We start from the raw sequence: 20,867 nt of genomic DNA on the forward strand, positions 1-20,867 counted from the left end.
GCTATTTACTTCCTCATGGAATTAAACTTACTTGCAGTTTGGGCATTTCTTTGAACCCATGTGCGCTTTCCAGAACTGTGCTATCAGTTTATTTCTACACTCACACACATTTTTGACCTGATGAAGGAAAAAAAAAACCAAACCCTTAAAAATATGAATAAAAATAAAATAAAACATCTTACACAAATAATTCACTAAACATGATACAATTAACATTAACTATCAACATGAACATTATTAGTACCAATGCACACACATCCATGTACTGATTAATTCATGCTTTGATCTGTAGTGTTCTTTCATCATCTACCCATTTGCTGGAGACATACATCCCTCCTTTCCACCCTCCTTTTTCAATTTATTCCATAAAGTCCTTATTTTTCAAGTCAGTACTGGAATTTAAAGCTTTTTTCTAATGATGATTTAAGAAGGTACAAGAATGACAAAAATCACTTCTTTTTACAGCTTATGAATGTATGATTTACAAAGTGCTTAAGCTTAGTTTTTAAACAAGTGATCAAGGAATTAAAACTGGCTTATAAACAAATCTGCTTGATGATGTTACATTTTTAAACATCTTCTTCACTCATATTTGACTTTACTAACCATACATATTAAACTATGTTTAAATGGAAATTAGAATGCAATTACACAAGTCTTTCTAAAAATGCCACTGTAATTAATTCTGCAAGTTTGCTGGATGCAGGAGTTCTCAAAATGTGTTCTGCAACTCAAAACAGCCAGAGCATCATACAGGTAAGTATCAACATCTGTAGGTGATGTACTGACAGCAGTATCAGATTTTTATATGCAACTTACACCATCAAAACATTTCCCTACACAGACATTTCCCTATTTTCCAGAAACTCAATGGTTATACAAACAGGAAATAAAATCCTTTTTAAGTTTAATTTCAGACATTTCCCTCAAAAAGCCCTCTAAACATAACACAGGTCAGAACTCCTGGACAAAATCCAGCACCTACATAGTCAAAGAAAGGCTTTGTTCTGCACATTGCCAAGAGGACAAAGCCCAAGACCTCAGGAGAAGCACTGACTGTACTTACATTAGAACACCGATCTCTTATTTGAGAGCTTTGTAACATTTCCTGGACATGGCGATTTAACTCTTCTTCAATTTCTGAGCCTGTTGCATCTGCACATTGCTCTACAAACTAAAAGGAACAGAAGAAAAGAAACTGGCATAGCTTTATAGTTATGAGACTATGAACTCCAAAAGAGATGGAGCAATAGACAGTACTTGCCCTGTTCAGAATGATTTCAAGGTCATAGACAGCGTGAAGCAGCCCCTTCTCTAGCACCTTCAGCTGACTTAGCAGTAAGTGAACCACGGCTCGAGGACATGTCAGCATGTGACAATTCAAACAAGATCCTCGGATTAGAAGGTATAATTTCTGGAAAGAAAAGGGGAAAAAAATGTTATGCTGGCAGATTTACTAGCGTGCACAGTAAGCAAGTAAATACAGTTGTTTGTACTTTAAGAAAGTGCTACTATAATAGGGAAATTAGACTAACAGTAATTTTAATCATAAAGAATATGCTTGAAAAAAAATTTCTTTCAACCAAACTCATATGCAAAGCATGGTCTGTAGATAAACTCTCTGTACATAACGGATACATGAAACACCTGTGGTATCTACAGCATCTCTGGGACCAAGGCAGCTCTTACACAGCACGGTGACTACAGCTTCTAACAGCTCATCCCACACGGGACAATGGGGAACCCAAACCCCCACACGAGTAAAATGAAACATTCTGGTCTCAATCCTTCAAGATCCTTCATATAATCACATTCTCCTCAAGGTCTGGGAAATTATCAGTGGGTTTTACTATTTAACACAGCTGTGTGTGATTATTTAACACAGCTCTCTCCCTCCAGCTGCGCACAGCCCCCGTGGCCTGAAGGCTGGGAATTACTGCTGCCGGATTTTAATCCTTGATCAATACAGGTATTTGAGTTAAAGCTGGAACAAGGCTAGCAGTGGGTACCTCATCTAACTTTAGACACTTGAAAGTGAGATTTTGACTCTCAATTAGCAGCCTGTGCAAAAGGCTGCTACTGTAAATGGTGACATCAGCACCTCAGGAGAAAATTCATCCCAGCTCAGGTTTCTTATAAACTGGATGAGTAGACAGCTGTTTATGTGCAGTAGTTCGTTAGAAAAAATGATAATTTCTACTGTGCCATCCATTTAATTAAAGCACGACATCCTACAGTCAGTCACACACCTCATGACAAATATTCCCCCCTCACGTGTCTATCAATATTGAGTAAAATAATAGTTACAATCAAGTCCTTATTTTTCAGAAGGCCTATTTGTATTGAACTATCATGACACAACAAACCTTTTCTACTACATTTGCTGTTATTACACTTAAAAGAAAAACAGATCTTGGCACCTTTATTATTCTCAAGGACTGCAACTACATGACAGCTCGGGCACCACCGCCCCCCCTTTTACCAGCAATCACTAAGTGTACATACATCGAAGAACAGGGGGTTGTAGACAGTCAGAGGCAGTTCTATATGGCCAAAGTGTCCGGGGCAGTTGCTGAAGTTCTGCATGCAAGTCGCACACACTTCTTTGGAGTCCGGAGGTCCCAAGGCCAAGTCGTACAGTCCATTTACAGCCGGATTCCCCACATTATCCAGGTACTGAGGGTTTGTTATGGGTTTTACACTCAGTTTCCTTAAGGTGAAAGGGATGAGTAAAAATCAACGGCAGCAAACAACAACATGACACACACTTGAGCGGTACAACTAAAATGGGCATTTAGTATCTGTGTGATCTTTTTAACTGATGAAAACATCTTTCTGAAAACATTTTGCGGATGCAACGGGAATTTGTGTACCAATGATTTCATCATCTGAGCAAAGCAAAATCATTCCTACCACAGCAAATATTTCTTTTACATCTTTATCCATGCTACTAAGAAATCACGTAATTTTGCCTGTATGTCCCCTCCAGCGGTGCGAGAGCTTGTATAAAACCGGGCTGCCGCCATCCCGGCGTCTGGGCCCCGGCCCAGCCGGACCACATGTCCCAGCACGCCGCGCGCCGCAGCCTGCCGCAGCTCCGCGGCGCCCTGCCGCGGGGCACTCTGGGACTCGTAGTGCCCAGCAGCACCCGCACAGCTCCGGATGCGTACACATGGACCCTCACCTGATCTCCTCGGCCGTGTACATCCCGAAGGACACCCCGACCAGCCGCCGCCACGGCACCACTTTGGGCGGCCGCATGGCGACCGAGCAACTCCTTCCCGGCCGACAGCTGATCCCGCTCTCCCCTTGCAAGTGCCGCGCCACGGGCAGCACCACGAGGTCCGGGGCGCGGGGGGGGGGCGGGGCCGGGCGCTAGGGCGGTACGGCCCCGCCGGGGAAGTGGTGCCGTCCCCCTTCCCAGAGGACAGCGCGCGGGCCCAGCATGGCGGCGCGGCGAGTGGCGGGCGGCTGCTGGCAGCGGGCGCTGTGGCTGGGCCGGCGGTGCCGCCTCCCGGGCGGGCGGGAGAGCTGCCGGTGAGGGTCCGCCGGGAGGGAAGGGCCGGGGGGCGGCGGCGGCACCGGGGAGGAATCGACGGGCGCGGGGTGTGGGGAGGGAGGCGGGAAAGCCGCGCAGGCGCAGTGCGTTCGCTTGCAGGGCGCGTGTGCGGCGGCTCGTGGGGCTGGCGTGGTCGCGGCGGCGTGGCCGGAGGGAGCTGCTTTTCTGGGGTTCTTCTCTGCTTTTGGACGCCGTTCTCGGGGATCTTCCCTGGTTTTGGACGGCTCGGAGCCTCACCGGGAGAGATTTTGAGCGTTTAAGCGATCCCTAGAGCTGAGTCTCATGAAAAAGCAGATGAGCACTTCCGCTACTAAGGCTGACGAAGCTGTGACTGTTCAGCCTGGAGAAGGGAATTTTGCGTGGACACCCCATAGCACTCTTCGAAAGGGGTCTACCAGGAGACCAGAGAGGAGCTTCTCGTCAGGAATTTTAGTGATAGGCAAAGGAATAATTCTGTACTGTGCGGGTGGTGAGACATCGGCGCGGGCTGCCCAGAGAAGTTATGAATGCCCCAACCCTGGCTATGTTCAAGGCCAGATTGGATGGGACTTGGAGCAGCCTGGTCTAGTGGAAGGTTTCCTGCCTGCCCACGGCAGGGAGGTTGGAACTGGGTGATCTTTAAGGTCCCTTTCAGCCCCTTAACAGTCTATCATTGTATGAAATGAGGAGGTTTTGTTCAGGGAATGCCTCAAATGAAAAAGTCCCAGTTCACTGGGTTCTCATAACTCATATCTGGGATAGCAAAATCATGTTTAATCACTTTATTGGTCCAGGAGCAGGTAGAATTTTGCAGTGGCACAGTAAAGCACAGAGCTGTGACTGTACCTTAACAGCCTCTGCCTCGGGGTCAAGGTCACTGTGGAAGACTCGAATTGCAGTAAGCTTTATTGTTAGGTTGCTTCATGACCAAAACAAATAGAAGTATCTTAATGTAAGCCTAAGTCTGTGTCAAAAGCAGTAAAATGTGAACAGTGGTGAGAAAGATTTGATGCAGTGGCTTGTGAGTGAGCACAAAGCAGCTGCTTTGTGGTACTCAGCCGAGCAAGTTCATGTGTTTGTGCCTGCTCTAACTGTGGTTTTGTGAGGAGTTTCTGTAGCTCTGTAGAGACATCTGGGAGTCTGGAAATCACCAGGGCTGATTCACCTGCATCATCAACACTGGGTTTTCTCCTTCTGTAAATGCTACTCGTGTCTAAAGTATTTTTTTAAAGTGCTGTTTCCAGCACGATCCTTTCTCTAAAGCATAAAGTGTCCTTTCTGATTTATGTCCATGATTTTCTTTCTAAGATGTACTAATTAATGAAAACTACTTCAAAAACATCCTATCCCAGTATTAAATAATCACGGATTTTTTTTGTAATATAATTTTTCACATACAGCCTCTTGTTTCTTGAAATTAGGGCCTTAAGAGAAGCATCAAATATAAGTTTTATGGTAGTAAATAATTTGGAGTTAGTAACAGTGCAACATTGCCAGTTACTCTAATGCACTCCAGTTCCCTCTAATGTTTTAGTTAGTACAGAATTTCACTACTCTGCTTTTGCTGTATTAATGTGACTGCCATAAATTCAAACCCCTGATTGTTTTATAGGAGCTCTTCGAGTAGTGCTGCTCTTGGGAAGACTGTAGACAATTCACAAGGTAAGATGTCTTCATTACTGTTTTCTTGAATATTTTTTTTAATCTTGAAACAACACAGTGTGTCAGGAAATAAATATGATGTAAACACCCTACTTTCCTTTTCTTGGATTTTCTTTCTCCCTGTCTTCATTGTGCAGAAATTTCCTGGGTTAACTTGATTCCTTACCTCATCACCGATCAGCTCCATGCTCCAGGAGCCTGAACTGAGTTGTGCAGCCCCATGAGCCTATGTGGAACTATGGTTTTAAAATTCTTGTTTTAGTACTTTCAGCTGGGTCCACTTATCAATTTTCATAGACTCGTAGAATTGCTTGGATTTGAAAAGATCTGTGAGTTAGTGGAGTCCAGCTATTAACTCAGCATTGCCAAGGCACCTCTAAACCACGTCCCTAAGTGCCACATCTACATGTGTTAAATCCCTCCAGGCATGGTGACTCCACCACTTCCCTGGGCAGCCTGTTCCAATGCTTGACAAGCCTGTCAGTGAAGAAATTTTTCCTAATATCTGATCTAAACTTCACCTGGTGCAACTTGAGGCCATTTGCACTTGTCCTGTCACTTGTTACTTGGGAGAAGAGATGAACCCCCACCTTACTACAGCTGAGGTCAGAATTTTTTGAGGGCATCTCTTTATTTCTAATGACCATTTTAATATTGTTTCTCACAGTAACTCAAGAAGAAATTGTGCTCCCACGAAGGAAAACATGGTGAGTGTTTACTTTTGGAATCTTGACTTGGAAGAAAATCAGAGGTAGACAGCTAAACGTAGTCTGCCCACCAAATCTGAAAAAGGAAGTTGAGGTTCCTGTATTCCTTGATGCAATGTCCCACTAGTGGTTTTCCTGCTGATTTGGAGCTCTGTGAATACTGTTGACTCTTACCCTCGTGCAGACTATGCACACTGCATTCCTGACATTTCTTTTGCGAATAGCTACAAGTGCATTTTTAAGGATACTTCCGTTTCTTTGTAAAAGATCACATTTGCTAAAGACGTGTAAAATCAAGTTCACCTGGCTGTTTGCACGTGAATGTTTCTTCCAGCAAAATAAAACTTGATCATTGATAGCTGGCTGAATAAATCCTGCTTAAAAATCACAAAACTGAACAAGAGCTATTTTGTTGGGAGCACTTAAGATGGAATTGCATGTCTGTACAGCAAAAATTAAGTTTATGGTCAAATGGTGTCTGCATGTAAACCTAAAGTAAGGCCACCTTCACCTAAACACTTTCACTGGCCTTTCCTTGTTTGCTGGAAACAACCAAAGTCTTAAGGATCCACAGGCACAGGAGTCCTGAGATAACTGGTTTTGGTTTGGTTTATTTTTTCTCGCGAAAACGTGTGTTGGAGAGGGACCTGATGTATTTGTCCCTCAGAGATGCTCTAGGAGCAGCATTCCAAGGAATTATTTTTGTCTCTCTTCCCTATGATCTTTCTTTGATAATCTATTATAAGGGCAGGAGTAATAGCAGGAAACACAGATGGTCTTTTGGTTTTCCTCAAAATCTTTTTTTCCTGCGGTTGTTCAACAGCTGAGACCATTTTTGCATTTTCCCTTAAGTGCAGCAAAACCATTTTTTCCTAGAACTGAACATCCTTATGGGTCAGGCGAATCCTGTGCTTGTTCTCCAAACAATGTAATGCACAGCATTCAAAGTCTGCAGCTGAGTATTAATCAAACTCCTTGTGTTCAGGGATAAGCTCGCGGTGCTCCAGACCTTGGCTTCTACTGTGAACAGGGTGAGTGGTTCTGGGGATTGTGGAAATGGGTCAGGTTGTCCATTTTGTGCAATAGCCTTGTGCTCAGGAGGCCTTTAATTTCTACTTTGGCCATAAATGAAAGATGCAACTTACACATCAGGGTTTTCCCTTTGTCTCAGGGTGTTTTGGGGTGTCCTTAAAGCCTCATTCTTGTGCTAAGAGAGATCTGCAGTTACTAGTGAAAGCTGCAGTACTTTGGTAAGGCTTTCACTCACATAGGGAGCAAGTTCCTTCACCAGTTCAGCTTCCCAATCCAGGATGTCTTTCCCAATCTCAGTCCAGAAAGGCATTACAAAGTGCAATGAATGTCTACTCTTGCTGGGCAAAACCTGGAAATGTTGTCATGCTGTTCTTTAATCCTGTCTATCTTGAATTCTGGAAATTGAATCAAAAGCTGCAAGTCCCATCAGCTTCCCAAGACTGTTACACTTGGGGTCCTGCCTGATTTGCAGGACACTTAATGCTTGCCATGTTATAATAAGGACCCTTTTTTGTCACCATGTTAGCCTGCAAGTGTGTGTGTAAGATGGAAATATTTTTAAAACTATTTCCAAACAGGCTACACCTTTTTGAACACGAGGAACTTGTGTAAAGCATGCATGGAAGAATTCATTGTGCCTTAAACTCCATGAGGCAGTGTGTTATGCTTGTGCACATAGCTATAAACCTTTCAATCCTGGGCTCTTCTTCCTACAGGATCCTACAGCTGCTCATTACATGTTCCAGGATGACCCCTTCCTTATGCCAAGAAACGCAGCTAATTCTGTAGGTATTTCCTCTCAGCTCCTTGATAGCTTCCCTCCTGGGCTGTGAATGCTCTTATCTGATTGAAGCCTGGTTTTGATTACAAAAGAAAATGACGTAGCAGATTATTTTCTGAATTTTCTCCTCTCTCTAAAATGACATCTTTTTGAGCTTTTTAGACATCTGAATTGTGTCCCTTGACTAAGTAACAAGGAAGTAGAATACAATGGCATTTAAAGAATAGACATTCTTATACTGGCACAGATACCAGAATGTTTATCTGGAACATTGTCCCTGTGATTCTACTAAGTTGAAAATGAAGCATGAGTTTAATTTGATCCCATCAGAATGTTCATTGTTAAAGAAAATGTTTCTCCTCACTTTCAGCCTTGTAATTCGTGTATTTCTTCATCTTGTTGTCTCTCATTTCTATGCAGCGTCTGTATTCATTGTCAAAGGAGTCTGGGAGAAATGCTGCAAAATACATTATAAAGAACTTTCCTCAGTACTTTGACAAGACTTTTGCAGACCCCAACATACCAGTAAGCTTTTTGTTTTCATTGTATTTGTGTTTTGTCAATGAAATCAGATGTCAGACTGGTCCAAAACTAAGATAAGATAATTTTGTAACTGTTTCTCAGACAGTATGAAAACAACATTGTATTTTTGTAGTGACTATCTTCCCTTGGGAGTTCAGTATCACATCAGGTTCTTGAGCTAAAAGTAAGAAAAGCAGTGTTGTTTAGATGTTGCTTCCTAGCACAAAAGTGAGGGATGAAGATGTGTGCGGTCCTTCATCACCAAAAGGACTGCTGTTGTTGGGCTGCAAGCAGTGTATTGGGTGAAGAGTGAGGCTATTTAGAGAAGGTTTGAGCTTATGACTGACTTCCACTCTTTGCTTTTAGTACCTGATGCCTGAGAGTCTCACACCTCAGACTGAAGGAGTGAGCGAGGAAGCTCTGAGGGAGCGCATCCACCTCAGAATGGTGAAAGAGTCGGTGGACATTTTTGATCAACTTCTACAGGCAGGTATGTGGTCACAGGCCAAGTTCTGTGGTGGAGCTCTTCTTAAATTGTGCCAAAAATATTTTAGTAGCTGGCACAGGCTCTGGAGACAATTTTGTGACCCTGTTGCTCCTTTCACAACTGACTCTGGTCCAGTGAGGTGGTTCTTTAGAATTATTGGAGAATTTTAGCTACTGCTTGTCTGACACGTCACTTCGGTGATAAGGACAACAAATGATTGCTTGAATAGGAAGCAGATTAAAACCTTTTGTTGGTTTTAAATCTCTTTCAAAGGAAGTGGAACACACTGTGTTCTTCACAGTAGGGTGTATCCTAGGAAGAGTTATGAAAAGCTCTAGAAATTTCAGGTGCTGTATTTGGCTTGTGCTGCTTCACAGTTCTGGCTGCCAGCTGTCACTTCCCTCTCCTACTTTATCAGGAAAACTTTACCCTTTCAGTGGCTTCAGTAGAAAAACATACTCTAGTTCAGTGTTAAAATTGTCTCCTGTAATGAGTGGGTTTGTGGTAGTACTGGTGTCACACCCGGGGTTAGGGACTTGCTAGAGATTGTCTTTGTGTTGAAAGAGAGCAAAGTGGTGTTCAAAGGATTTCTGATATGGCTACAGAGCTGTGAGCTCTTCACTTTCTCTGACTGTCGTAAATTCTCGTTTTGTAAAGGTACCCCTGTATCTCTGGAGACCACAAACAGCCTTTTAGATTTGTTGTGCTTTTATGGAGATGTTAAACCTACTCCTGAAAAAGAGGAAGAAGAAAAAGACAGTTTGGAAGAACCAGGGGTATGGAAAACTTGATGATCTCTGTTTATTTATTTAATACATAGTGGGAGTATATCAAGGTGATGTCAAAATTTTTGTACTGTAACTGTCTGCATGAGAGATGCCATGAGCTGGATCAGATGCAGTCAACATTCCCAGGAGATAAATCTGTTATAAAAGTCCCAAGAGTGACCTAGTAGCAACAGTAGTTTGTGTAAATATGTTTGGTAACATAAATGTTATTCTTGATCCAGTTATTGCTTCCTGAATGTTTTGATAGAAATTATTCTAATACAATCCATTAAAAACCATCTTTGGTCCATGTTGCTGAACTTCAGTGTTGTTAGCAAATAATGTCATTTGATGTTAAATCATAATTTTCAACTTCAGAAACTTAATTTTGCAAAAATCTCTCCAGGAGAATGCTTCAGAACAGAAAGCTCCAAAGAGACAGCTCCAAAGAGGTTCGCAGTCATCTGGCCCCAGATGGAGGTACAGAAAATGTTGCCTGTATTCCCATACTCTGTGGGTTGTGCACTTGTATTGTTGTAGAACAGACCCAAGTCTTTTAGCAGCCCATACTCACAAATGTTACTTATTAAATAAACCTGTGTTTGCTGATCTTTTAAAGTGTTCATGGAAATCTGGTAGGTGATTGTAGAGTAGCTCCAAGTACCATGAGTGTGATATGTGAATGTCAGTCTTTTGGGGTACAGCCCATTTTTTTGTTCCGCGTGTTGAATCCTTTTCCTAAAGGTATCTTTTATTTGGTTCTTTAACATCTATCTTGTTCTTTGGTTCTAGGGAGAACAACCATGCTGAAAGGATATTTAAGATAATGCCAGAGAGGAATGCACACTCCTATTGCACGATGATCCGTGGGATGGTGAAGGTAAAGTTATTTTTCAGTGCTGGGGGATTTTTTTTCAGCTTGTGAAATCTCACACAGTCAGAGATTGTTTATTTTTGTTTTTGCAGCATGGGGCTTATTCTAAAGCATATGACATGTACATAGACTTGCTGAATGAAAGGCACAAGGGTGAGTGTCTCTTGGTTGTGCTTTGTGGTCTCCTGAGTTGGGCACAGGAGTGTTTGTTCATGGCAGTGATGATTGGCGCAGGGGTACGGACCTCAGCTGGATCATGGGAGCTGAATGCAAACTGCTAATTCCAGTGCAGTTGGCGTGTGGCTGGCTCACTGGAAACAGGTTTGCATGAGACTTTGCCAAAAACTGAGCCATGCTAGAGCAAACTGTTTCCTTTAGACTATAAACTGTCATTTAAAATGGATTCTCTTACATTTTCCAGCTGATGTGCACACCTTCAATGCACTGATCAGAGCAGTCCCGTATCTAAAGGAGAAGTTCGTAGAAAGATGGGAATTAGCCAAGGTAAGGAGGGCAGAGCAAAAGAGGTGGGGAAGGGGTAGGAGTGTGGGTTCTGGGCCTGCTTTATTAGTAAAATTTTGTAGTTGTTGGAAGACTGAAATCAAGAACTTTGTCCCCAAATACTAATCTGCTGTAACGGAAGTACAGTAGTTTAAACAGAAAAGCTAACTGTGGAGGAGTGGCAAATGTGAAAAATCCAACCTTGCCTTTGCAGAGTGGTTTGCCTTGTGAGAACGTACTTGATCCAGGAACTGGCTGGACAGAAAGTAATTGGGGAAATCACTGCTGGGAAATAAAATAAATGCACAATTTTAGATAAAAACTCTTTTGAATTTGTATCTTAATTCATGGTGTTGTGACAGAAATGGAATTTTGAGTTTTATTGACACATCACTAAGGAAGGATATTATGTAACTATAAAAATTTCCGTTATTTCTACAGGCAAATCTTCAAGATGTATTCTGATGTAATGTAGCCTTGGGTTTTGGTCATTACAAATTAGACAGTACTCCCTTAATAAATGATGAGTTAGAACAGAGTTGTTCACTTGAAGGGGGTGAGAAGGATTAGGTCGAGGAAATGTAGGTATAACCCACCTGAAAGCTGAACTGTGATCCACAATGTGAAGCACTAAGGATTTGGGGATTTTGTTTTAAGGACTTCCTGACTCACATGGCTCAACAGAAAGTGCAACCAACTCTGCTAACTTTCAATTCTGTACTGAAGACTCTGAGAAGATGTGGTGGTGTGGGCAGAAGTATGTGTTTATCGGTATTAAAGGAAATGGAAGCACTTGATATAGGTAAGAGAACCAGAGTATTTATTATATGCAGTGATTATGATATTCCAGTGCCACCTCCAGAGCAGAACAGTTAACTCAGGAGTTCTGCACCACACAACATGGTGATTCCCTGATTCCAGGGAAGATGTACTTCACAAGCCATCCGAGCCAGTTCAGGTATATATATCTACATCTCTACAGAAAAAAGCTTTTGATCTAGATGATAATTTTTCTTTCAAATAAATATTGCAGAAACAGACAATATCTGCAGAATTGATTTGATGTCCTGTGGGGTGTGCTTTGCCCCAGCAGCATGCTTGTTGGTAGGCTAAACATTCCATTCTTGAGGAGAAGGGGAACTAGCTATGAAGTGGTTTTGATTTTAATTTAGAACAGGGAGGTTTGGCTGCTCCCCCCACAGAAATAGGGTGCTTCAGCTGGTGGTCCAGTGTTGGATATCACCTCTCCCAGGTGTCTGTATGTGAGGTCTGGTCCAGCATTAGGGTGGGCAGGGAGAGATATTAAATTTGTGCATGCTGCCTGACTGGAGGAGCAGACTGTGAATTAGAGCTGTGGCACAAAGCTCAGCCAGGAATGTTGAAGTAACTGGAATGTGTTTGCTTTCCAGAGCCCAGCCTGGCATCCTATGATCATCTCCTCTCCATGTACTACAAAGGCGGTAGGTGTGCTGTCAGCTTGGCCATGAATGTGCCTTGTGTAGCAGCTGCTTTGATGGGATGGGTGAAGGCAGTTCACTTATGGATTAAAAGTCAGCCTTTTATGGGTGTGATCTTAGTGTGCTGCCTGATTCTGCTTGGGTGAAAAAAAAAAGAACAATAACCTCATCCCGGGAGTAAACGCTACTCAGTCGCTGTGGAGGCTGGATCTGACCACAGTGGGTGTGATTTCATAGACTGTGCCACTTACAGGGGTGAAACTGCACAGGGATTTTGTTTTCCTGCAACAGTTCTGTGCATTAGAGCTGTCATGAAAAATAGCTGTGTTAGAAGGCAGAAACCCAACTGTTTGAGATCCCATGCACACAGACTTTTGACTATAGGAAGAATATAGGCAGAGTAGTCCTAACTGCAGTCCCTGTGTTTTAAGAAATGTGAGGAAATTGCTCTGGAGTCTGTATTTGGTTCTAGGGGTTTTTTTTGGTGTTTTGTTTTTTCCCCTTTTAAATTTTTGTTTGTTTGGTTATGAAATACTTTGCTTTTTTCAGTGCAGCCTTCTAACAGACAAACCTCCAGGCCTGTTTGATTCCTTGCTAGAAAGCACTTATATTTTTCTGGTTATGCCCTGCTGTGCTGTGGAAATCTGGCAATAGCTGGGCAAATTTTACAGGAAATTAAATTGCAGCTGGTGTGGAGCACCACAGAAATTACATTTGTTTAAAATTATGTTGCTTGTTCCCAATTTCAAATTGTTTTTGCAGGCTGATGCTCTTCACTAAGGAAGTGCTTGGTGCAACTGAGATGTGATGTTGTTTGTCTCTTTGTCCCACAGTTGATGTTCAGTCATCAGACATCATCTCTGAGGTGTTAAATGAGGTTGAAAAGAGGAGTTTCACTGCCCAGGACCCTGATGATGGTAAGGACTTCAAGCTTGGGTAAAAACATACCTGTGAATTTCAGGTAGTTTTACTCAGCTAGGATAAATGCATGCAGTTTGCTTCTCTCAGTCCCTTCTGGTACTTCTGGAGACAAAGAAGGGCAAATTCCAGTACTGGGAATTGTGCTGTGCATTGGTGCACTGGCTTTTGTGTGGAAGTAGGTGTGTAGCTTGTGTGAATGAGTGTTTTAAGTCCATGTAATTAGTACCCCAAGGCTATTTACAAGATCAGTTTAAGGAGGAACATTTGACAACAACTTCATCAAATGATACACATCAGGTGAAAGGCAGGTTTTTGTTGTAGTGTGGTGTGTGAGTTTTCCTATTTTAGCTCTTCCTAATCCTGTTCAGAAAATTTTATGAAATAAAACTTCATGGAAAACTGGAGTGTGGGTCTGTAGGAGGGGTATATTCTGAACATCCCATGCATTACTGGCTCTTCCTGCCATCTGTATGTGCACAGCTTTGCCCTGGGAAGTTCATAAGCCGTTCTGTATGTTTGGAAGCAGATGCAGCTTCCATCTGAAGATGGGTTTGGCAAAGAAAGGTCTGTAGACAATGTGGTGTCAACAAAGTGTTGGAAGCCACTCTGTCAGCTTTCTTTTTTGCCTTTGGAAGGATTCCTGGAAAGAGTCAGAATGTTGTACACCTCCTTCCTTTGCTTCTGTCCAGCTAAGTGTGGGAAACTGTTTTTTTCTGTGGTCCAAGTTGCTGCCAGAAGTGTATAAAAAAACTCACCCACCTCTGCCACACCAAAGACTCTACCAAGAAAGTGAAGGACGCTGCTATATTGTCAAACTGAGTTACAGATTGAGTCTCTAATTGAATATGCCTTATCTGTCCTCTAGGAGGGTGGGTTAATGAGCTGGTTTATGTCTCCTTGGAAGCTTGAAGTTAACAGACTCTTGTTTGCTCCCTTTCAGCCAGCTTTTTTCCCACCGCCATGCAAGTGGTAAGTGCCTCTTCCCTGCCATCAGAATTCCTTTGAGCCTCTCCAGCTGTTGGAGAATTGCCTGTGAGTTTACATCCTGTCATACAAGGTTTAGCTTTCCATATCTCCCATTTTCATCTGTGCTCATCACCTCCTGTAACTTTCTGCCATAATTCTGCAGTCCTTTGCTTGACTTCTCCCTAACTGGTAGTTTGCATGTCTGTGACATGTGCATGTACCTTTGTGAAAGTGAGTCTTGAGAGATGCTGTTACATTTGCTAGCATTCAGATCTGAGTGGTTTATTGCAGTGCTGTGATCTTAAGGATATCAAGCTTGCCTATCAGTTAAACAAGGCACTGGAGAAGGGAGACAACTGGAAATTCTTGGATGTGGATCGGTTAAATGGCTACTGGTGAGTGGAGATCATATTCAGCATCTTGCATGTCATTGTCAGCTTCAGTACAAACTAGGACTCAAACACTGAACACCAGCTGGTTACTGTATGTCCAGTTTGGGAATTTGATCCTTCTTAAGAGCAGTGGTTGCTTAGGATTTATCTTCAGTTTGTGGACTTTGAACTGAAGTCCAGTGTCTTGGAGCATCAGTTCATCTCAACACCCATCCAACAACTAGAACAGCCAGTTGTGGTTTCTGCTGTTCTGTGTACCCAGGGTGGCAGCTTTGGAGGTAACACCAAAACAGCATAGTTTCTTAGTGTAGGGATGCTTTAGTGCACTGGATCAAGGACTCAGGCTTGACTTGTGAACTTGCACAAGTAACGAGGGTAATTTAGTTCAGTTCTTACATCTAAAGGTTGCATTTGAGACAGATGCAGACATAAAAAATACTCTACTTAAAACTGGCATCAGGCAAGAAGATTGCAGGTTTTTTGTATTTTAAAACACATTGGTCTAACTTCTAATTACTTCTGCCAGTTATCTAGTGTCAGCATTAAGCTGTCATAAGAAACACTGCTGCTTTTCTGATTGCATGGAGTGTTGCAATCAGTGAAGTTTCCTTGATCTGCAACACAAATCTGATCAGCACACCATCATTTGCTGGTACTCCTGTATAGTTTGGTTGTCCTAATTCAATGATGATTAGATCATTTTTTTCTCTCTAGGTCAAAATTCTTTTCATTGTTGTGCATGATGGAACAAATTGAGGTGGTGTTGAAGTGGTACAAAGAAATGTCATTTTCGGTAAGTGTACCAGGGTAAGAGTTGCAGAGCTTTAGCATGGAGAAATGGAGCAGTCACAGGTGACTGAAATGACTCTCTTCCTTCATCAGCTCTTCTATCCATCTCCTAAAAATATACTGGGTCTCCTTCAAGCATTGGATGCAGCCAACCAGTTGGAAGTGATCCCTTCAGTCTGGGAAGGTCAGTGGTGGCCACATGGCTTCATAGGCAGTTTGTGTGGCAAATACCAGGAGCAGTGCAAAGTTGGAGCTAGTTTGGAAACTTCCCATTGCTCAGAGTAGCCATGATAAGGTGCAGTGCTTGCCTGTGGTATCTGATCACCTGCACCCTCTGCAGATCCTTGGTTAAGATTTAATCTAGCCCCAAAAAACATATGAAAGAATACGAGTCACTCCTTCATCCTCAGCTGACAGTGGTGGAGGTCTCTGGCCACAGGGGGTTGTGGGCCTCGCTGTTCAGCAGCAGTTTGGGTCCGTGTTCCCCCTTAGGATTGGTAACTGTTGTTACAGACAGTGCTCTGTGGTGTTCCCTCCCTGTTCTGTGACAGGGTCATCACCACCACCAGGTTGGTCAGTGCTGGGGACCTTGAAGGCCGTTACCAAGGGGAGTAGTTGGGCTGATACCCAGAAATCTTGAGACCAGCAGGGAAGGGAAGAAGAAATCAGATTGGTTCATGTATTTGGTGCACAGGACCTGATAATGTGGGGAAAGAAAGGGAGCTAAGTGTGACCTGCTCAGTCACAGAGAATGGCTCTGCCTTGTTAAATTGTGCTGACCATATTGGCAGGAGTTGGGAACAGGGATGCAGGTCACACCTACCAACTACTGCCTCTCTCTAAACAGATGTGAAACAGCTGGGGTTTAGCAGGAGACAAGACCTGTTGGAAGAGTTCTTGTCTTTGATGATCAGGGACCAGCACCCTAATGAGGTAAGGAAGCTGATAACCCCTGTGAACAGCTGAGCACTCACACAGCCGCTTACTCACTCCTCCCCTGTGGGATGGTGGAGGGAACTGGGACAGTAAAAGGGCAAAAACTCAAGCTCAGTCACCATTTCCCATCACAGGCAGGTGTTCAGCCATCCCTAGGAAAGCCAGGCTCCTGGAAAGCTCCTGTGGAACAGTTACTTGGGAAGTTGAACACCATCACTCCAATTGTATCCCCCCTTCCTCCTTTCTCCAGCTTTATCTGCTGAGCATGATGACATCCTGTGGTCTGAAATATCCTTTGGGTCATTTAGGGTCAGCTGTCTCAGAGGTGTCCCCTCCCAACTCCTTATTGTACCACACTCCTTGTGCACCCCTAGCCCATTCCACTGGTGGGGGAGCCTTGATGCTCTTTAAGCACTGCCCAGAAATAACAAAAATATCCTGGTGTTACAATGCACTTTCCATCTTAAATATAAAACACAGCCCCATAGTAAGAAAGACGAAACTCTGAAGAAAGTTAATTCCATCCCAGCCAACCCCAGCACAGAAGCTCAGTAGAGAGTAGTGGTGTCTCCCTAGACTGTAGGTAAATGCTGTATCCCTGGTCAGTCCTAGAGATCCAGTTCCACTGCATCTGCCACTGCAGATTTCTAGATCCATGTGAGCTTTTCCAGGCCTGCTAAACCCTTTGGATTGGCCTAGATTGGATTCTCTATAGAGAAACCTCAAATTAACACAGAGCAGGATCCTGCCTTACCAGGATTTGGAAAACTAATGCAGCCCAGCCAGCCACATCTCTGGGGAAGCACGTGGCAGAATCCAGGGATTTTTGCCAAGGATTTCATTGCAGTAACTGCCTTCTCAAGCTGAACGGTGTTGAAGGCAGATACAGCTGTCCCTGCAGAGCCACCTTGGAGCTTGCCTAGGGGGGACAGTTGTCCTGACAGAAGTGAGAGATTTGTCTCCTAGGGGTAGCAACTGTTAATTCACAAATTTAAATCACATACAGAGCAAACCTGTAGGAGCTGCAGGAGAAATTGCCCTGAAAAACTTCTCTTAATTTCAGAGGTTTTTTTCTTAATAGCACAATGTTTTCACAGATTCAGCTGGCATTTGCCAAGTGTGCTGAAGAAATCAAAGCTGTCCATGAGGCCGCTGGGCTGGGGCAGGTCCCGTTGGAGTGGACAGGGAGCGCTCTGGGCCATGTCGTGGTGCTGCTCTCCAGGGCTGGGAGGACCCAGGATGCCTGGTACGTGTGGGCTCTCTGCGCTTGCTGACACTGCAGCTCAAGGCTCAGTCACAAAAAGCAAAAGCTAATGACAGAAGCCTTGGAATGCCAGTGCAGACAAAGGGAGGGGATAAAGCCTGCTGGGAGTGTGATGGGTTTTTTGCTTTGTTACTGTTCATTCTTGGCACCAAGTTACAGTTGTCTGTCTTCAAAATGGTTTAGAAAGGAACGTGTCTGGTGTAGAGCTTCGTACAGATTCTTATGGCCAGGTGGGGTTTCGTTATCACTTCCCTGATTGCCCAGAACTTCCCATTTTCTGATTTTTAGTACTCTTTGGAATTCAAACTTATAAAGAGATTAATTAACTTAATTAAATTTTTAATTAGCATCAACCCTAATTAAAACTCTTAAACAGACTATTTTTAGAACTCTAATAGCTAGAATTTACTGTCCTACATGCTCTGAACTTGAAATACAGGTTAAAATATCTAGCCTCCAGTTTAAGATTCTGAGATATTTTCTGTTAAATACAGATGTTCCCTGTGCACTGATTGATTTGAAACAAAGAAGTAGCAACAAAAGAGTATTGCAGTATTTTAAAATACTAAAAATATGTAGTATTTTAAAGGAAACTGCCCACCAGCTACACTTTCCATTTTCTGCAGAGTTTAAGATATTTTGTGTTAAACTAATCAGTGAAGTTAGCTGGTACAGATTGTATTTGCAAGGCATGGGATCCATGGGGAAGATTGTTCCATGAATTTGAGCTTACTTATGTCAGTGGAGGTTCATCCAAGAGGTTGAATATCTGTCTGTTCCTGTTACATGGGGTTTTCTAATTATTATTTTGTTCCTTTTGAGTAGGAACATGATGGAGCGTTTCCAGCAAATCAATAGGATTCCCACGTAAGTATTTTTAGGTTCTTCAGTTACTGTCTCCTCTTTGGCTGAGATCCTGAGTTTCTGTTATGGAATGAAGGAATAGTTTGGGATAGAATGGACTTCCAAAGGTCAGCTAGTCCAGCCTCCAGTTACAGCTGACAGTAGTGGTCCATTTACTTCCCAGACATGAATGTGTGTCTCTGCCTGTGAGCATGGCTGTTGGTTTATCCAGTGGATATATTCCAGGAGCTTTCTGTCTCCAAACGTGTTGAAAATGCAAAGTGGGAGGGAGTGAAGTGGTTGGTCACTGAAGCTCTGGGTCATGGAGAGCAGTGCCACTGAGGAACTCAGCGGTGCAAATCAGTCTGAGCAGGACTCCTGAACATCTGGTTTCCCATGTGCTCAGAAAAAAGCCAGTATGCTCTTAACCAAGCACAGGTGCCTTAGAGGTGCCTGGATTTCTGAAGACAAGTTTATCAAGTCAAATCCTAAATCTTAGGTGGTACCTGTTAGGCTACACCAGCCTGCTTGTCTCAGGATTCTGGAAGAGGGAATTGTTTGAAGTAGAACACAACTTGTAAGGAATAGTAATGGATTTGTTTGGGTGTGGGGTTTTTTTAAAATAAAGTTGGAGCTTGCCCAAGTGAACACCGTGAGGGTGTGTGGTACCAAGGCCCACACACCTAATGGTACTCTGTGCCTGCCCTTTTCTGCTGGGACAGGAATTCCCAAACTTACCATATAGCCTTCACTCTGTACCAGAGGTGAAATTCCTGGCAGGAGCAGAGATGGACTGGTTGAGTGATCTGAAAATGTCACTTCCTCTCCCTCTCTAAAGCACGGGCTGCAAATTAATGGGCACCTCTCCTGTGACCCTGAGAATGGTCACCACTTGCCTTTGCCTTTGCAGTGACAAGGTGATGGACGAGTTCTTGAACTGTGCTAAGCAGACCAATTCCCCAGATGAGGCAATTAAGATGGTAAAGCTGGCAGCATCCCTTGGGCTTCCTTCATCTCAAAGGCTGAAAAGCAGGATGGAGGAGGAATTTGAACTCTCTGAAACACAGAAGTAAGTTGGAATATTTCATGTTACTTCATGCTGAAAGGGTACAGTAGACAGGGTCTGGGATGGACAAACTCCTTTGGAAAGGCTTCTCTGACAAGAGAGCAGAGAACTGGCTTCAGAATGATGGCCTGGTGTGTTGACTCCAGGACTGAAGTGGCCCCTCAGCATTTCATTCCATGCTGTATCCATCTCACCTAGGAGGGAAGGGAATTTTCCATGGTGGGGTTAGCCTTACCCACTCTTCAGTCCTGCTCTCTATCACCTTTCTTTCCCAGAATCTTTTCCTAGCTGGGTCTGGCTGCCTGAAGACACTGCTGCAGCCCAGTAAAAGCAGGGGGTGGTACAGGATGGCCCTGCATGTGGCTCCCAGGTTCTGAGGCTCATGGTCACCTCACACTGCACTGCTGAGCTGCTGCAGCCAAGCTCAGGTGATCCTCAGATGGTGCTCAGGGCTTAGCCTTGAGGGACCACAGTTTGGAGCCAGATCTGCTCCAAAGGGGTAAATACAAGCCCAGCACCCCTGACAGCTGGTTCAGCTTTGAGGACACTAGGCATATTAGACAGCTCATAAAGTTCTCTGTGTTTGCCTTGTGTTTTGGGATCTCTCTTTTCAAGCAAGAGTCACAACAGGTGACACAACTGATCTGTTTTGCATTGCAGGAAGGCACTGCAGAGTATCAAGTGGGATGGTGACAGCAGCGATAGTGACAGTGACAGTAGTGACAGTGACCGTGAGTAGCTGTCCCTCTTGCCTTCCTCTTGGGAAAACTTGGAGCAACTGTTGCTGTGATGCCAGGAGGCTCTGGGAGGAGTGGAGTTACAGAAGGAATGGCTTCTGGGAGGTGCTGCAGCACTGACGAGTGTGTGGAGTGTTCTGATACGGGACCTGTTTGGCAAGACACTGTCCTTGTGTGCCAGCTGGAAGCTGTCCTGTTAAATCTTGGTAATGTGGAACACAGTGCGGGCTACCCCAGGTCTCCTCCCCAGCACCCCTGCAAGAGCTGGCTCCTGATAAACAGCATCACTGAGGAGTGGAGGGCTACAGGGAGAGGAGTGCTGTGCACCCTGGAAGCTGCTTGGACAGGCACAAGACTTCCACAGCTTGAGCACTTCTTGTGGGCCTCCTGTCACTCGACCCTGCACCAGATGTAATTCCTTTCCATCTGACTTTGCTGAACTACTTAAATACCGAGTCTACTCTGTATATAAACACTGAAGTAATGCAATACTCAGCACCTGTGGTGTTATTCCTCATCCTTTTGGTGCTTTGGGATGGGTGTTGGAGCGTAGATGTTAAATTACACTTTGTACAGCTGGAGACTGTCTCTAATAAATGGCTGACATTAAAGCTGGCTGTATTCT

At 43.8% G+C, this 20,867-nt stretch overlaps 2 protein-coding genes and 1 non-coding gene across 5 annotated transcripts in view; 2 read left to right on the forward strand and 1 right to left on the reverse strand.

Moving 5' to 3' along the window:
- The window catches only part of POLR1A (RNA polymerase I subunit A), a 30,047-nt gene extending 26,680 nt beyond the window's left edge, over nt 1–3,367 (reverse strand). The window contains exons 1-5 of one of the 2 annotated variants that reach the window (XM_042053604.1): nt 3,185–3,367; nt 2,506–2,710; nt 1,265–1,414; nt 1,067–1,174; nt 32–117 (exon numbers count right to left, since the gene is read on the reverse strand). In XM_042053604.1, the coding sequence (XP_041909538.1) occupies nt 32–117; nt 1,067–1,174; nt 1,265–1,414; nt 2,506–2,710; nt 3,185–3,261 (626 nt within the window). In that variant the 5' untranslated portion in view covers nt 3,262–3,367. Of the gene's footprint in view, nt 1–31; nt 118–1,066; nt 1,175–1,264; nt 1,415–2,505; nt 2,711–2,913; nt 3,030–3,184 lie in introns of those variants that run through there. The other variant, XM_042053605.1, reaches the window with a different exon arrangement.
- Nucleotides 3,368–3,432: 65 nt separating this feature from the next.
- PTCD3 (pentatricopeptide repeat domain 3) lies at nt 3,433–20,853 on the forward strand. Of its 2 annotated transcripts, XM_042053606.1 has the most exons (24): nt 3,433–3,537; nt 5,151–5,200; nt 5,868–5,907; nt 6,893–6,938; nt 7,656–7,724; nt 8,141–8,245; nt 8,609–8,732; nt 9,387–9,505; nt 9,903–9,976; nt 10,289–10,376; nt 10,463–10,523; nt 10,792–10,874; nt 11,529–11,673; nt 12,281–12,331; nt 13,162–13,245; nt 14,190–14,218; nt 14,507–14,610; nt 15,322–15,400; nt 15,490–15,580; nt 16,244–16,329; nt 17,430–17,578; nt 18,422–18,463; nt 19,350–19,508; nt 20,166–20,853. In XM_042053606.1, exons 1-24 carry the CDS (start codon nt 3,446–3,448, stop codon nt 20,242–20,244), a joined length of 2,049 nt encoding a protein of 682 aa, XP_041909540.1. In that variant the 5' UTR covers nt 3,433–3,445; the 3' UTR covers nt 20,245–20,853. The 2 variants fall into 2 exon arrangements, with proteins under 2 accessions (XP_041909540.1, XP_041909541.1); XM_042053607.1 differs by lacking the exons at nt 17,430–17,578; nt 18,422–18,463; nt 19,350–19,508; nt 20,166–20,853 and adding an exon at nt 16,467–17,401.
- On the forward strand, nt 10,583–10,724 carry LOC121676862. Its single transcript, XR_006020635.1, has one exon. It is a non-coding gene; the product is annotated as a small nucleolar RNA SNORD94 (small nucleolar RNA).
- Nucleotides 20,854–20,867: the final 14 nt, after the last annotated feature.

Source organism: Corvus kubaryi, unplaced genomic scaffold (assembly GCF_017639235.1).
Source record: "Corvus kubaryi isolate FWS band 111438036 unplaced genomic scaffold, C.kubaryi_AGA036_p1.0 split1-131, whole genome shotgun sequence".
NCBI classification, from domain to species: Eukaryota; Metazoa; Chordata; class Aves; order Passeriformes; family Corvidae; genus Corvus; species Corvus kubaryi.